General features: G+C 47.9%; 2 protein-coding genes across 2 annotated transcripts; one reads left to right on the top strand and one right to left on the bottom strand.

Annotated features, from left to right (window-relative positions):
- Nucleotides 1-7,067: 7,067 nt before the first annotated feature.
- LOC123085356 (BTB/POZ and MATH domain-containing protein 1-like) lies at nucleotides 7,068-8,392 on the top strand. Its single transcript, XM_044506983.1, has one exon. The coding sequence runs from the start codon at nucleotides 7,267-7,269 to the stop codon at nucleotides 8,185-8,187; it is 921 nt and encodes a 306-aa protein (XP_044362918.1). The 5' UTR covers nucleotides 7,068-7,266; the 3' UTR covers nucleotides 8,188-8,392.
- A 3,752-nt stretch (nucleotides 8,393-12,144) lies between these two features.
- LOC123104943 (putative clathrin assembly protein At2g25430) lies at nucleotides 12,145-14,397 on the bottom strand. The gene has a single exon (XM_044526895.1). The coding sequence runs from the start codon at nucleotides 14,157-14,159 to the stop codon at nucleotides 12,303-12,305; it is 1,857 nt and encodes a 618-aa protein (XP_044382830.1). The 5' UTR covers nucleotides 14,160-14,397; the 3' UTR covers nucleotides 12,145-12,302.
- Nucleotides 14,398-15,534: the final 1,137 nt, after the last annotated feature.

Below are 15,534 nucleotides of genomic sequence, written 5' to 3'. Positions count from 1 at the left end.
CGGCAAGGACCGCGGCGGCTCGTACGGCCGGAACCACCGATCGCCGCCGCTAACTCCAGCCAGTGGGTGCCCTCTCGTTTGGATCGTCTACTGTGTATACTTCTCTTTCGATCTCGCGGTTTGAGAACCGGTGTATTTAACTCTTGTTTGATCTGATCATTACAGTGAGTAAAGGAATCACACGAACTACGGTACTGCCGGCGTCGACGACCACCACTTGTGTGGATTCTGCTTTCCTCCTCTTTTTTTTTTTGAGAAAATCCAAGGAATTTCCTAACAGACGCTCAAATGAGTCCTCCTCGTCAGCGCCTTCAGGGCCAGCAAGCGATCGTGGCGCCCGCGCGCGCCTCCTTCTGGGCCGGCCCATTAAACTATCGCTCCCTCTTCGCTTTCCTTCGCTGGCTCCCGTTCGATCGCGGGTCCCAGCACGATTTTTTTTTCTCTCGCCAAAAACTGCTACATTAGGTAATGATTTTCTTAGAAAAACCCAACCGGTTTACTACAGTATGTACTACAGTTTTTAGAAAAATAGTTCATCGATTTTGAAAAAAGTTCATCGAATTTAAAAAAAACATCAAAATTGAAAAAAGTTCATTGGTTTTTAAAAAAGTTCATTGAATTTCAAAACAGTTCACCAGAATTGAAAAATAGTTCATCAGATTTGAAAAAAGTTCATCAAATTCTAAAAAAAGTTCATCGGATTTGAAAATTTTTCATCAAATTCGAAAAAAAACTTCATCGACTTTGAAAAAAGTTCATCGAATTTCAAAAAGTTCACCAGAATTGAAAAAAAGTTCATCCGATTTGAAAAAAGTTCATCGAATTTGAAAAAACTTCATCGAATTCTAAAAAAAGTTCATCAGATTTTAAAAAAGTTCATCGAATTTGAAAAAAGTTTATCAAATTCGAAAAAAAAGTTCATCAAAAATGGAAAAATGTCATTGAATTTGAACAAAAAATGTTCATCCATTTTGCAGAAAAAAAACATGAAGAAAAAGAAAAATTCTCGAGTTTGAAAAATAAACTTTGGAAAAGGGGAAAAAGGAAAGATGAAAGAAGAAAGGGAGGAAAAAGCTGTAAAAGATAACTGGCGCAGTGGTAATTGCAGCGTTCCTCGATGTTGAAGGTCCCAGGTTCGATTCTCCTCCAGCGCCTTTTTTGCCTTATAAACATATAACCAAAGGGGGGATGGGCCGGGCCCGTTATTAGCGAAGGAAGGCAGGGGGGTATGCGCCAAATTGTAAAATGAACTAAATCGGGCGCTTAAGGCGCCAAATAGGATTTGGCCGTTGGGCTGATCCTATTTGACGTTCCCGTGCGTTAAAAGGAAGGCCCTCACAGTCCCGACGCCCACTTTGGGCTGGTCCATGCCCGAGGCTTACTGTTTCTTCATTTTTTCTGTTTCATTTTTTTTCTATTTTTCTATTCCTGTTTATTTTATTTTTTTATTTTCTATTTTTTTCGTTTTTCCTTGGTTAATTTTTTATTTTTTTGGTATTATACAAAATTTCAGTGTGCAAAAAAATGTTTAATGTGTATTACAAAAATATGAAACGTATATTAAGAAAATATTTACGGTATATGAGAATAAGGTCAGCATACATTACAGAAATGTTCATCATATATTAAAAATTTGAACAATGAAATACTACAAACTTTCATTATGTGTTTTGTTTTTGTTCAGCATATATTACACTAAATAGTTCAATGTGTATTCACGAATTGTTCAACGTACCTTACAAAAACTGTTCAATGTGTATTCGAAAATTGTTCAACATACACTAAAAAATATTTAAAGTGTATTTGAATTTTTTCATCACATATATTCGCATTTCCAAAAATTTCGAAATAAGAACCAAGCAAATAGCGAGAGCTACAGGGAACCAGATGCTACAGAGCCAGCTCTATACTTCAAAGTAAAAAAACAAAAGAAAATGATTAGAGGCACAGTAGGCCGGCCCAAGCGCTCTGGCTTGAGCGAAGCTGGTTCCTTTTGAGACACACAGGCGGCAAACAGGGACTTTCCGCTCGTTGCATCAAGTTTTTTTTTTAGACAGTCAGGAAAGCTTTATTGATCCGTCACTTAGTTTACATAGACAAAATGAAGTTCCCAGGGGTGGCCCAACCAAACATGGTGACCAAGCCCGAGTTTAAGTGCATGCTTCGCTAGATTGTGAGCTTCGACATTCGAGGTCCTAAATTCATGAACAAAATTGCAAGAAGTAAAACTAGCGATCAAGATGGGCGACAGTGTACGGTTTTGGGAACCTTCCATAGCATTCCTGACCGATTTAGGAACCTTCTAGAAGGTTCTTAAACTTGTTTTTCATTGGTTTTCTCTGTTTCTTTTTTCTTTTTTCTGTTTTCTTTTTTTCTTTCTTTGTTTTTCTGTTTCTTTATTTTCTTTTCACTACTTTTTCTTCTCTTTTTTATTTTCTTTTTGTTCTTCAGAATTTCTAATTCTTCTCTAAAATTCGAAAAATGTTTAGAAGTTCAAAAAATGCTCTTTTTATTAATTTTTGTTTAATATTTTCAAAAAAAGTTCTTCGTTTATGAAAAAATGTTCGCATATTATAAATAATGTTCACTTTAAAAAAAGCTAAGTTCAAGAAATATTCAAGTTTTCAAATAGTTTTTGTGAGTTTCGAATAATCTTCCCATTTTCAAAAATTGTTCGCCAATTTGAAAAAATGTTCATGTTTTTAAAATTTGTTGAGAGTTTCAAAAAATGTTTCCATTTACAGAATTGTTTGTAAATCCAAAAAAAATCTTGTTTCAATTTTTTGTTGGGGAGTTTCAAAAATATACGCAAGTTTAAAAATGTTTCATGTTTTCAAGTTTTGTTCAGGAGTTTCAAATAATGTTCCCATTTTTCGAAAATGTTCATGTATCCAAAAATACTTTTCGGATTTGACAAATATGTTTTAGTATTGCAAAAAAAAAAAATCTTTTCTATTTTAGGGGGATTTAAAAAAATGTTCCCTCTCTAAGAATTGTTTGCATTTTTCGAAATGTTTGAGTATTTCCAAATTTTATTCACAATTTTTAAAAGTGTTCTCTATTTCATATAACCTTCACATTTTTTGTCAAAATAATGTTCTGTGTACAAAAATTTCAAAACGTTCGGATGCGGTTTGGTTCTTAATATGTTGCGCTGCATAATAAACCAGGTAGCTCTGTTGCTCAAATGGCTAGCTCTGTAGCTCTTAGGTTCGGGCCCTGCTTAGCATGCTCTTTTTTTCGACCGCCGCATTTTCCGTTCAGTACTAGTCGCTAACCACATGGGTCGGCCCAGTTGGGAGACCTACCTCTGCAGCTGAGAGCGGCAGATAAGACCTCCCCATCTCAAACGCTGACCCTTAAATCGACCACCGCAGCCGTTTGCGAACCGGGTGGACCAGTCTGTGGACATGGCTACAGGAGCCGGCTATCCAAAGCTATCCGCATACAACTCAAACCGGATTTAAATCAACAGAACGAATTTTACCAAACTAGACGGATTTCATTCATGTTCAGACATAATTTACATAGAATGACCGGCCGTTTAACTTAAAACTAGGGAAAACGCTTAATCTTGTAGCGGACGACTACCTCGTACGCGTGGCCGTTGCTCGTCCGCACCTCCATCGTCATCCGTGTCGTCGTCGTCGCTCCAGCGGAGGAAGGGCGCGGGTTCGCCGCGGCAGCCTTGTTAGGGCGCTGCCTGGTGCTCATGGAGGAGCCGCTCCGCTTTCTCTTGCGCGTGTGGAGGGCCGTTGCGGCCAATGCCGATGGCGCCGCCTAGCGACGGCCTTGCCCCTGCCGGCATAGGCGGGCTCGCCATCAAGGCAGCGGCGGCGCCTCACAGCCATCTCTGTAGTGGTGATGGAGCAGTCGAGGGGCCAGGCAGTAGAGAGGTCGTGGTCGTTGAGGCGGTTGAGCTCAAGAGGCTGCGTTGGTCAGCGCCGCCCTTCTGTCCAGTGACGACGTGGCTTGAATGCGGACGCTGCGTGCTCCGGGCCGGCATGCACGTGGCACAAGAAGCGGTGGGTGAGTTTGATGGAAAGCATCGGGAATGCCCCCCCCCTTGCCGTTTGCGAACCGGGTGGACCAGTCCGTGGACATGTCTACAGGAGCCGGCCATCCAAAGCTATCCTCATACAACTCAAACCGGATTTAAATCAACAGAACGAATTTCACCAAACTAGACGGATTTCATTCATGTTCAGACATAATTTACATAGAATGACCGGCCGTTTAACTTAAAACTAGGGAAAACGCTTAATCTTGTAGCGGACGACTACCTCGTATGCGTGGCCGCTGCTCGGCCGCACCTCCATCGCCGTCCGTGTCGTCGTCGTCGCTCCAGCGACGGAAGGGCGCGGGTCCGCCGCGGCAGCCTTGTTAGGGCGCTGCCTGGTGCTCATGGAGGAGCCGCTCCGCTTTCTCTTGCGCGTGTGGAGGGCCGTTGCGACCAATGCCGATGGCGCCGCCTAGCGACGGCCTTGCCCCTGCCGGCATAGGAGGACTCGCCATCAAGGCAGCGGCGGCGCCTCGAAGCCATCTCTGTAGTGGTGATGGAGCAGTCGAGGGGCCAGGCAGTAGAGAGGTCGTGGTTGTTGAGGCGGTTGAGCTCAAGAGGTTGCGTTGGTCAGCGCCGCCCTTCTGTCCAGTGACGACGTGGCTTGAATGTGGACGCTGCGTGCTCCGGGCCGGCATGCATGTGGCACAAGAAGCGGTGGGTGAGTTTGATGGAAAGCATCGGGAATGCCCCCCCCCCTTGCCGTTTGCGAACCGGGTGGACCAGTCCGTGGACATGGCTACAGGAGCCGGCCATCCAAAGCTATCCTCATACAACTCAAACCGGATTTAAATCAACAGAACGAATTTCACCAAACTAGACGGATTTCATTCATGTTCAGACATAATTTACATAGAATGACCGGTTGTTTAACTTAAAACTAGGGAAAACGCTTAATCTTGTAGCGGACGACTACCTCGTATGCGTGGCCGCTGCTCGGCCGCACCTCCATCGCCGTCCGTGTCGTCGTCGTCGCTCCAGCGACGGAAGGGCGCGGGTCCACCGCGGCAGCCTTGTTAGGGCGCTGCCTGGTGCTCATGGAGGAGCCGCTCCGCTTTCTCTTGCGCGTGTGGAGGGCCATTGCGACCAATGCCGATGGTGCCGCCTAGCGACGGCCTTGCCCCTGCCGGCATAGGCGGGCTCGCCATCAAGGCAGCGGCGGCGCCTCGCAGCCATCTCTGTAGTGGTGATGGAGCAGTCGAGGGGCCAGGCAGTAGAGAGGTCGTGGTCGTTGAGGCAGTTGAGCTCAAGAGGTTGCGTCGGTCAGCGCCGCCCTTCTATCCAGTGACGACGTGGCTTGAATGCGGACGTTGCGTGCTCCGGGCCGGCATGCATGTGGCACAAGCCGGGAATGCCCCCCCCCCCCCCCCTTGCCGTTTGCGAACCGGGTGGACCAGTCCGTGGACATGGCTATAGGAGCCGGCCATCCAAAGCTATCCTCATACAACTCAAACCGGATTTAAATCAACAGAACGAATTTCACCAAACTAGACGGATTTCATTCATGTTCAGACATAATTTACATAGAATGACCGGCCGTTTAACTTAAAACTAGGGAAAACGCTTAATCTTGTAGCGGACGACTACCTCGTACGTGTGGCCGCTGCTCGGCCGCACCTTCATCACTGTCCGTGTCGTCGTCGTCGCTCCAGCGACGGAAGGGCACGGGTCCGCCGCAACAGCCTTGTTAGGGCGCTGCCTGGTGCTCATGGAGGAGCCGCTCCGCTTTCTCTTGCGCGTGTGGAGGGCCGTTGCGGCCAATGCCGATGGCGCCGCCTAGCGACGGCCTTGCCCCTGCCGGCATAGGCGGGCTCGCCATCAAGGCAGCGGCGGCGCCTCGCATCCATCTCTGTAGTGGTGATGGAGCAGTCGAGGGGCCAGGCAGTAGAGATGTCATGGTCTTTCCGGCGGCTCCCCTCCGTTGGCGACCTCTTCGTCGTCGGTGGTGAGGACGATCGCCAGAGCCCGCGCGTGCGGATCATTTTAGCTTTAGGTTCTAGGACCCTAGTAGCTTAGATTTTTAGATCGTACGATGTCTTGGCTTCGGCGGTGGCGACAACGATGCTAAATAAAGAAACTCTGGATTCTTCTCCGGTGAGGCAAACATCTCTTTGGGCGGTGATGAATTTGGGAATCAGTCTGTTCAAGCGGGGATGTCGTGGTGGCGGCGGCATCCTGGTGGTGGACTTGTGTCCTGGGGCTCCGTCGTTGCGACGACGTCTGCTCCAGCGTCGGCGCGGAGCTTGGGAGGTAGTCTAGGAGCGGATGCAGATTATGGTCTGCGTCGATGACATCTGGAAGATGGAACATGTGCTAGGTTCGTGGTTGATGGATGGCAGGTATGGTTTCCTCCTTCGGCGTCTTAGTCGTGGTGGGCTGCGAGATTTGGAGTTCGATGGCGTGTCCGGGGTGTTGCCCCGGTCTGATTCGTTCAACGACAATGACTTCACCGTTGGTCTGCAAAGCTGCATATCAGCGATGGAGTCGCGTCGAGCTCGGGTGAGAAGGTTACCCGTCACTTTTTCCTTTGGTTGCTGATGTGGTAGTGCCGGAGGAAAGGTGACAGGCGTTGGTGTCAAGCTCAGAGACGTTCTATTGTATTTTCAGTTTGTCTTATCGGTCTTTACGTGACTCTTGTACTTTCATCTTTATGATATGAATTAGACACGTTTTATCATGCAAAAAAAAAAAAACTCTCTCACTTGTCTAAAAAAAGAAAGGCAGCTATCTCACAGTGCGATGCAACCATGCAAGGCTCAAAGTGTAAAACATACATGCACGAATCTTGAACGAGTTTCGATCGTTGGATAGGCCGGAGACGTTCGTATAGGTGTGGGAAAACTGCTCTCGGGAAATTCGCTACAGATGTGATGTTCGTGTTATCTCGTGTATAAACATGGTAGTAGATAGTACTGTACATACAAGAGATATACATACATGAGAATAAACCCAAAGAATCTTAACGATAAATGGTCTGATCGCATGAAAAAAAAAACAGCGGGGACAATAGGACTCTTCTTCTGGAGAAAAAAGCGCAATAGGTTGGGGACGGTGGTAGATCGAACCCTAAGGACCCAGGAGCGAGCCCGCACATCTGGTGCACGACGGCTCCGGCAAGGACCGCGGCGGCTACTGCGGCCGCCAACTCCGATCGCCACCGCCAATCCGGCCGCCAGTGAGTGCCCTCTCGTTTGGATCGTCTAGAAATGTCTAAAGCTTTTCACGATGTCGTCTCGTCCGAGGTCGTCTCCGTCGGCCAACACCTGTGGAGGATCGACTGTTACCCGCGGGGGCCCGTACTCTACTCCCAAGAGCACAAGGGAAACTATGTCTCCATCTTCCTTAAGCACATGAGCGATTCCAAAAGCGTACGCGCCAGCTTCGTCGCCTTCATAAAGGATAGAGATGACCAGCCATCAGAAACACGAGTCAGGACTTACCTTCACGAGTTCACAATCATGGACGACTGGGGGTGGCATCGGTTTGTGGAAAGAACGGTCCTCGAGGAAGACTATGTTATTCAAGGGCACGTCACGTTCGTATGCACCATCATGGTCATGCGTGATGCTACGCCTGTCACCGTGCCCCCATCCGACATCAGGAACCATCTCGGCTGCTTACTGGATCAGGCATATGGGACGGATGTGTCGTTTACCGTCCACGGCGAGACATTCCCCGTGAACCGAGCGATTCTTGCAGCCCGCTCACCCGTCTTCAAGGCAGAGCTCTTTGGGTCCATGGCCGAAGCTACAATGGCATCCATCACACTGCACGATATCACACCTTCAACATTCAAATATTTGCTTCTGTTCATATACACAGATGAGTTTCCTATTACTACAGAGGATAACCCCTCCAATTCCAATGAGGTATTGTTTGACTTACTTGCCGCTGCCGATCGGTACGCACTTGACCGGCTAAAGCTTATGTGTGCTCAAAAGTTATGGGATAATGTGTCAATGGATACAGTTAAAGATATTCAGGCTTGCGCTGACATGTACAATTGCCTCCAGTTGAAGAACAAGTGCGTTGACTTCATTGCAAAAGAGAAAAAAGCGAAGAAGTCTCTTGTTTCAAAAACGATTCGAAGAAGCCCAAGACTTCATCAGGCTAAGGCACAGATTTGATAGATTATTGTTGGTGAGTTCAGACTTTAATTAGGACAGTAGTGCTCGAACATAATATACTGGACTATTTCACATTTGTGTTTTCTTTTGTCTTTTACATTGGTGCATTGGCACCCGGGATTCTATTTGCGGTTTGACGAGAACGACTATGGTTTTCTTGCATTTGACAAGTATTTTACGTACTACAAGAATCATTGTTTTCCTTTGAAAAGGTGTCTCGAGGTGGATTAATTTATAGTTCTTTTGTGGTTGCTAAATTCCTATACTGGATATGATTTCTAGTTTGTTAGAGGATTTTTCTCACTAAGTAAGACGTAGTTGCATTTTGAAGAAAAAATTTGCTACTAATAAATAGTTATCCTCATAGATGAAAATGTATAATATATTTTGTAAATAATCGCTTATGCCATCAATGTATTAAGTGTTTTTCTCCAAAGTTCACGGAATTGCATATCAATTTGTATTAAGAAAACAAAGTCTACTCATAGATGGAAAATACAAAGCTATTTAAAGCAATTTGTGACTAATTGTTCTTCCAAGACTTTTTACCGCAACTTCTTGATATGTACTGCTCCAACGAAAATAATATCCTTTCATCTCCAAAGAAACTGGAACATCCTCATGCCCCAATGTCTCTCGCGCAGGGTATGCATGCATCCAAACAGAAGCACTTGAAATTTTTGTATCTCTTCCTAGAATCTTATCTAGGAACCGAACAAAACAAGCCTTCACAATCACAGGAGTCTTACTCCGTGTGACATCGCCTCTTCTCCTGCCATTTGCATGTAGCCCATGCACTGCTATTCGCATGTAGTCAATGCATTATGGTTTCTGTCATACATACAAAACTCCGAAAGTGATGTGCAGAGTATACACGCCATGCACAAAAAAAAGCCTTTTCATTCTGGCATGTTGCTTTCTTCGATGCACCTCTGCCTTCAGATATTGTAAACACATTTCCAGCAGATCCCATATCATATAATTCTATAATGAAAAAGCATATGCATTATGCTAAAAATTTAATTTATTTAAGGGATTAAACTTTTCTTCATCTAGCAAATCCGGTAAATTTAATCCGTCAAACCAACTAGGCTAAAAAACTTCTATGGTATGTGCCTGAGATGCTACAAGCTCCCAATTTTTCTCCGCAAGTGCCTCCTAACACTGACATGTCAAGCAAAGAGGGGATTTCTCTTCATCTTGTTGCCAAATAGGCAACATGGAAAGGCTGATTCATGCGGATCAGATCGAATCGATATCAGAACCCCCAACTCCATTGCATTGTCGGGATACTTGCCCCATATTTGAAGCGGGTTGACCTCCATGTTTCTCCCATATTGTAATCCCCTCCTAAAATCCGGAAAGATTGACTTTATTGTAGTGAGTGCGAACTGTTTTTCTAGGAACCAGAGATTCCCTAAGGCTAGTCATGGTGGGAGTAACTTAGCTAGTAACATAGCGCACTTCAAGAAATTTTTGCTTATGTGACAAGTATTTAATGTGAGGTGGTAACATAATATGTTACTGTAACATAACGCTTCCCAAGACAAGATGAGTCTACAAGCTAATAAATAAAGCCATCTATGACACTACTATCATTGTTACTTTGCATTATGAAGGTAGTAACTTAGACTAGTGTCATGCATATGACACTAGTCTAAGTTACTCCCCATTATGACCAGCCTAAGAATACTTACCGGGAAACACTGTCATAATGGGGAGTAACTTAGAGTAGTAACATGCATACGTTACTACTCTATGTTACTACCCTTATAGTGGGAAGTGTCATCTGTGTAGTAACATACACATGTTTATTTATTGTTTTGTAGACTCATTTTGAATTGGAAAGTGCTATGTGATGGTAACATATTAGGTTACTCTATTTGCCTCTCTTCTCATTAACTACTTGTCATATCAATATTTTTGCTTATGTGGCATCTATGTTACTTTCACTATGACCAGCCTTATATTCAGTAGTATGATAGAAAACTTCTATCAGACGGGTCATTTGCCGTTGATACTTTCCTAATCCCATGGCTGATATACTTCTAAGCAAAGCCCAATTTAATCCGAGAAAATCTTGCATGCCCCGTTCCAACCACCTCACGTAGTTACATGCGAGTAAATCTCGCATCCCCGGGGCGAGCGCAGCCCCGAACTCGCCGATCTCCGTCGCTGCGTCGGCTACCTCCGCCACCACCGCGCTCCGCCCAAAACTCCGGGACGTCTACAACTGCTGCTGGTAGCCGGCTGCAGCGATCCGCCCCTGTCCTCTCCGCCGAGCCCTGCTCTCACCGTCCACGGTGTCGCCCCCAACGCCGGCCCAGTTCCCCACCAGACCCCGCCCCGTCACCATTCATCCCACTGCGCTGGTGTGTCGTTCGGCTCAGGAAAGAAGCTGCACGCATATCCCAGCCATTGCCCCCCTGGTATATACTCACCTGAACTAGGGTTTGATTCACTTTTCACACTTGATTTAATTTCTGTTACTCTGGATGCAATGCATGGTTTGATGAATTTTGTTGAGCGTAATTATGTTATATCCGATGTGTAATGAATCACTATTTCATCTAGGAATTTTTTTAATTTCTTATGCAGATCAACATGTTTCCTAATCTTGACTGTAATACTTGTTTTCGACTTGATTTCAAATTTCCATGCTTCCACCCAAGTTTAGATATGTTCCTAAATACAATATCCATGCTTCCTAGTTCCATAGCATCTAAATTGCTATACAGATGCTTCTGGGCTCTTTATATTTTGCTTCCAAATTCCAAAAAGGAAATCAATCAATATGTTGGTGAGTCAAAACATCCGGTTGCCAAACATTTATAGGTCTGCTTCAACATTTATTTCATTTTCACTACTTTTCCTTCTCTTTTTATTTCATTTTTGTTCTTCAGAATTTCTAATTCTTCTCTAAAATTCGAAAAATGTTTAGAAGTTCAAAAAATGCTCTTTTTATTAATTTTTGTTTACAAATTCAAAAAATGTTCTTCATTAACGAAAAAATGTTCACATATTATAAATAATGTTCACTTTAAAAAAACGCAAGTTCAAATAGTGTTTGTGAGTTTCGAATAATCTTCCCGTTTTCAAAAATTGTTCACCAATTTGAAAAATGTTCATGTTTTCAAAATTTGTTGAGAGTTTCAAAAAATGTTTCCATTTAAAGAATTGTTCATAAATCCAAAATAAATCTTGTTTCAATTTTTTGTTGGGGAGTTTCAAAAATATACGCAAGTTTAAAAACGTTTCATGTTTTCAAGTTATGTTTAGGAGTTTCAAAAAATGTTCCCATTTTTCAAAAATGTTCACGTATCCAAAAATTCTTTTCGTATTTGAAAAATATGTTCTAGTTTTGTAAAAAAAAATCATCTTTATATTTTTGGGGGATTTAAAAAAATGTTCCCTCTCCAAGAATTGTTTGCATTTTATGAAATGTTTGAGTTTTTCCAGGGCGAGGGGCAGGGGTCCCCTTCGGAATTGAAGGAGGAGGGTTTGATCATGGTGGTCTCCTTTTGGAGTAGACGAGGGCATGTTCATCTTCGCTGGTCGCGATTCACTCTTGAAGCTCGCTTGCTGTCATGCTTTGGTGCTTCATTCGCGTCGAAGGGCTCCATCCACATTTAGCTAGCCCTCGTGTAGATCTCTTGTGCTATCTGTTGTGGTGCCTGTAAGCTGTCTTTGGTAGCACCTTGTATCTGCTGTTTTTAGTTTCTTTGTTGCTCTTGTCCGTTGTATGGGGCCGATGTAATTCCTGGCCGATTGATGGCTTCGTTAATTCAAAGCCGGGCTCTTCTTGAGCCTTCGTTTAGAAAAAAAACAGTGACCAATTAGCATGAAAATTTCGTACGGCAGTAAATTCCAAACATCAAGGATGACAGATCAAATCGGGATAAAACTGATTTCTTATCAGTATTTCACTGCAACGAACTATGTTTTTCACCATCAATCTCAAATTCTCAATCGCCATGATAAGAATGCCTAAGCGTCCGAGCAGGATCAAATCAATTCGGATTACAATTTTTCTGGTGGCAAATCACGATCAGAGTATTATTATTCACAGATAAAAGCTCAACGATCAGGAGGAGGAGGAGGAGGAGGAGGAGGAGCTAGTAGTAGTACGCGCCGGCTCCATGGTAGTGGTAGGCCATGGGCATCGGCACGGAGGTGTTGGACGCGAACGCGCTTCCGCCGCCGCCGACGGCGAGCCCGTTGAGGCCGGCCTGCCCCTGCATCCCGCCCTGCCGGTACTGCGCCCACATCCTCTGCTCCTGCGCCAGCAGCTCCTGCTTCCGCTCCATCTCGGCCATCTGCACGTACGACGGCGGCGGCACGGCCAGCGACGCCGCGAACGGGTCGCCGCCGACCGCGCCGTCGGGCCCCGGGAGCGCCAGGATGTTGTGTGCGGCGGGAGCGCCCGGGAGCGCCACGCTGCTCGCGCTCCCGGACGCGGCCTGCGCGCGCGCGTGCTGCCGCACGGCGCCCTGGTCGTACATCCCGTGCAGGAGGAGCGGGTCCATGCCGCCGCCCAGCGCCGCGGTCTGGCGCGACAGGTTGCTCGCCGTCTCCACCAGGGCCAGCTCCCAGTCGGCCTTCCCCGGCTCGGCCGCCGGCGTCTGCCACGCGGAGGTCGTCGTCGCCTTGGGGTTGGGGGCGCCGTCGTCGGACGGGAACGCGACCCAGCTGCCGTTCGCGGACTGTGGCTGCTCCGAGAAGAGCGCGAGCGCCAGCTTGTTCCCCTGCTCGTCGGCTGCTGCCGCGGACTCCCTCAGGTCCACCAGGTCGTTAGTCTGATCAGCTGCCCTGGCCACCGGCGCGACGCTAGCTTTCGCCGGCTCTGGTCGCGGAACCGTCGCAGCGTTGATCTGCTCTAGGGCCGGGAGCGCCTTGATGCCGTTCATGTCGTACTCTGCCTGGTGGTGTTCGTCGTGGACAGCGTGCTGCGCCTGTCGCGGCGGCGGCGAGTTCTGGCCTGCCCTGCCGCGCTCCCGCACGAACTGCTCGAGCGTCTCGAGGAGCTTGTCGTCGATGCGCTTGACCTCCGGGAAGTCAGAGGAGCGCGCGACGCCAGCGTCGTCGCACCACGAGTAGAAGGCGAGGAGGTCGTCGACGAGCCTGGCGGTGCTGACGTGCGCCTCGAAGGCCTTGACGCACTCGGGGTACTCCATGTCGAAGAAGCGGTCGAGCAGGACGGCGAGCACGACGGCGACGTCCTCGTAGAGCCGGCCGCTCTCCTTGACGACGGGCCAGAGCGTGGCGAGCACGACGCGGCTGCGCCTGGCGGCCCCGGTGGGGCGGCAGGCGAGGAAGCGGTCGATGAGCTGGCGCAGCTGCTGCCCGCGCGCCAGGAGCCCCTCCACGTCCATGTCGTGCACCGAGACCGTCATGTCCGGAGGCGGCGAGGCGCCCCCGGCGGCGCGGCCACCGTAGGCGTACCCGTCGTGGTCGGCGAAGCGGACTGTGCGGGGCGCGGGGAGGAGGGCGAGGAGGAAGCGGACGCGGTCGTCGAGGTAGAGCGCGTAGGCGCGCACGAAGGCGGAGTGGTCCCAGGACGCGGAGTGTGCCTCGTCGCGGAAGTCGGAGAGCGCCGCGAGCACGGGCGCGCCGCCGACGCCGCCGCGGCGGCCCGCGGAGACGGCGGGGCGGACGAGCTCGTGGCGGAAGTGCGGGTCGCCGTCGGCCACGAGGCGGTGGAGCAGCGCGAGGCACTTGGCGGCGACGACGTAGTCGCGGGTCCTGGCGAGGCGGCGCGACACGGTGGCGACGCAGGCGGCGACGTGGACCCTGGAGGAGCCGGAGGTGAGGCGGAGCACCTCCTGCACGTGGCGCTCGTCGGGGGGCCCGTCGTCGTGCGCCGTGGCGCGCACGATGGCCACGTCCAGGTCCGGCGCCACCGCGCTGGACACCTTGGCGATGCCGATGGTGGCCTGGTCCTTGACCGCGCCCAGCGCCTTCCGGATCGACATGGCCGGCCGGAGAGCGAGCGAGCGGTCGACCAAGAATCCAAGATTCAAGAAGACGGCCGATCGGCGGGGTTCTTGAGGGGAGCGGGGTCGGGGAGGGACGAAGACGAGGACGCGGTTTACCGGTTTTACGAGGGGCGGTGGGGGTGCGCGGACGGCTGGGATTCGGCGGATGGGGTGGGCGGAGGGCCGGTCAATGGCGGCCGGCGGCGGCTGATGTGGGGGACCCGGCCGCGGAGTCTTCGAGGGGGACTGCGGTGCGGTGCGTTTCTTTCTGGAAAAAAAAAATATGGAATGCGTCGTTGCGTTTCCTTCGGGCGGACCGGAGAATATCCGGTAGCTTTCAGGCTAAGGAAAATGGAAAATGTGATCAGAACGCCCATATCTTCCATTTGGAGCAAGCACCTTTTTTTTATGCATGTTTTTAGGATCACCATTTTATGCATTTTAATTTTGTTTGGTTTGAAAACGGTCGACATGCTTATTCTTTTTTTTTTACGGGGACAACATCGAGAAAGAAGAACCGAAGCACCTCCGGGCGCTCCTCAGATCTCAGAGCATTTGGGCCGTCCGATCTGTTTCCTGATGCGCTTTCGGCCATTCGATCTCGCCTCCGGACGATCTTGGCCGCCGGATCAGAACCCGGTGCTCTAGCAATGAACAGTTCACTCTCCAGGCATGCCACCGCCAGGCATGCCACCGCCTGTTATTACCGTGACCCGCCGAGGGCATTTTGGTCATTTCACGTGCAGGTTTATAAAGGGCAGCCGCTCCTGCCTTGACCCCTAGCCGCCGCCTCCTCTCCCTACCTGTGATTCTGAAGTCTTGTTTTGTTCGGTTCTTAGATTAGATTCAAGAAAGAGATACAAAAATTTCAAGTGCTTCTGTTTGGATGCATGCATGCCCCTGCGCGAGAGAAATTGGGGCATGAGGATTTTCCACTTTCTTTTTGAAGATAAAAGGATATTATTTTTGTTGAAGCAGGAAATATCATAAAGTTGCCGTAAAAAGTCTTGGAAGAAGAATTAGTCACAAATTGCTTTAAATAGCTTTGTATTTTCCATCTATTACTAGTTTTTTTTAAACGTCTATTAGTAGTCTTTGTTTTCTAGCTATTGGATTGTGGAACTTTTAGGGCTTTCTTCAGAAATTTTCTTAATACAGACTGATATGCAATTCGGTGAGCGTTAGACCAAAAAAAAAACTTACATTGATGTACATTTTCATCTACGAGGATAACTATTTATTAGTAGCATTTCTTTCTTCAAAATGCAACTACGTCCTACTTAGTCATAAAATCCTCTAACAAACTAGAAATCATATTGTTGGGTAACGTAGTAATTTCAAAAAAAAACATACGCACACGCAAGATCGTGGT

This window comes from Triticum aestivum, chromosome 1B (assembly GCF_018294505.1).
Source record: "Triticum aestivum cultivar Chinese Spring chromosome 1B, IWGSC CS RefSeq v2.1, whole genome shotgun sequence".
NCBI lineage: Eukaryota > Viridiplantae > Streptophyta > Magnoliopsida > Poales > Poaceae > Triticum > Triticum aestivum.
This window is presented reverse-complemented; position numbering and strand designations above follow the sequence as displayed.

Coding starts and splice junctions, on each gene's coding strand:
- LOC123104943 (XM_044526895.1), bottom strand. CDS start 14,159: ATGTCGATCCGGAAGGCGCTGGGCGCGGTCAAGGACCAGGCCACCATC.
- LOC123085356 (XM_044506983.1), top strand. CDS start 7,267: ATGTCTAAAGCTTTTCACGATGTCGTCTCGTCCGAGGTCGTCTCCGTC.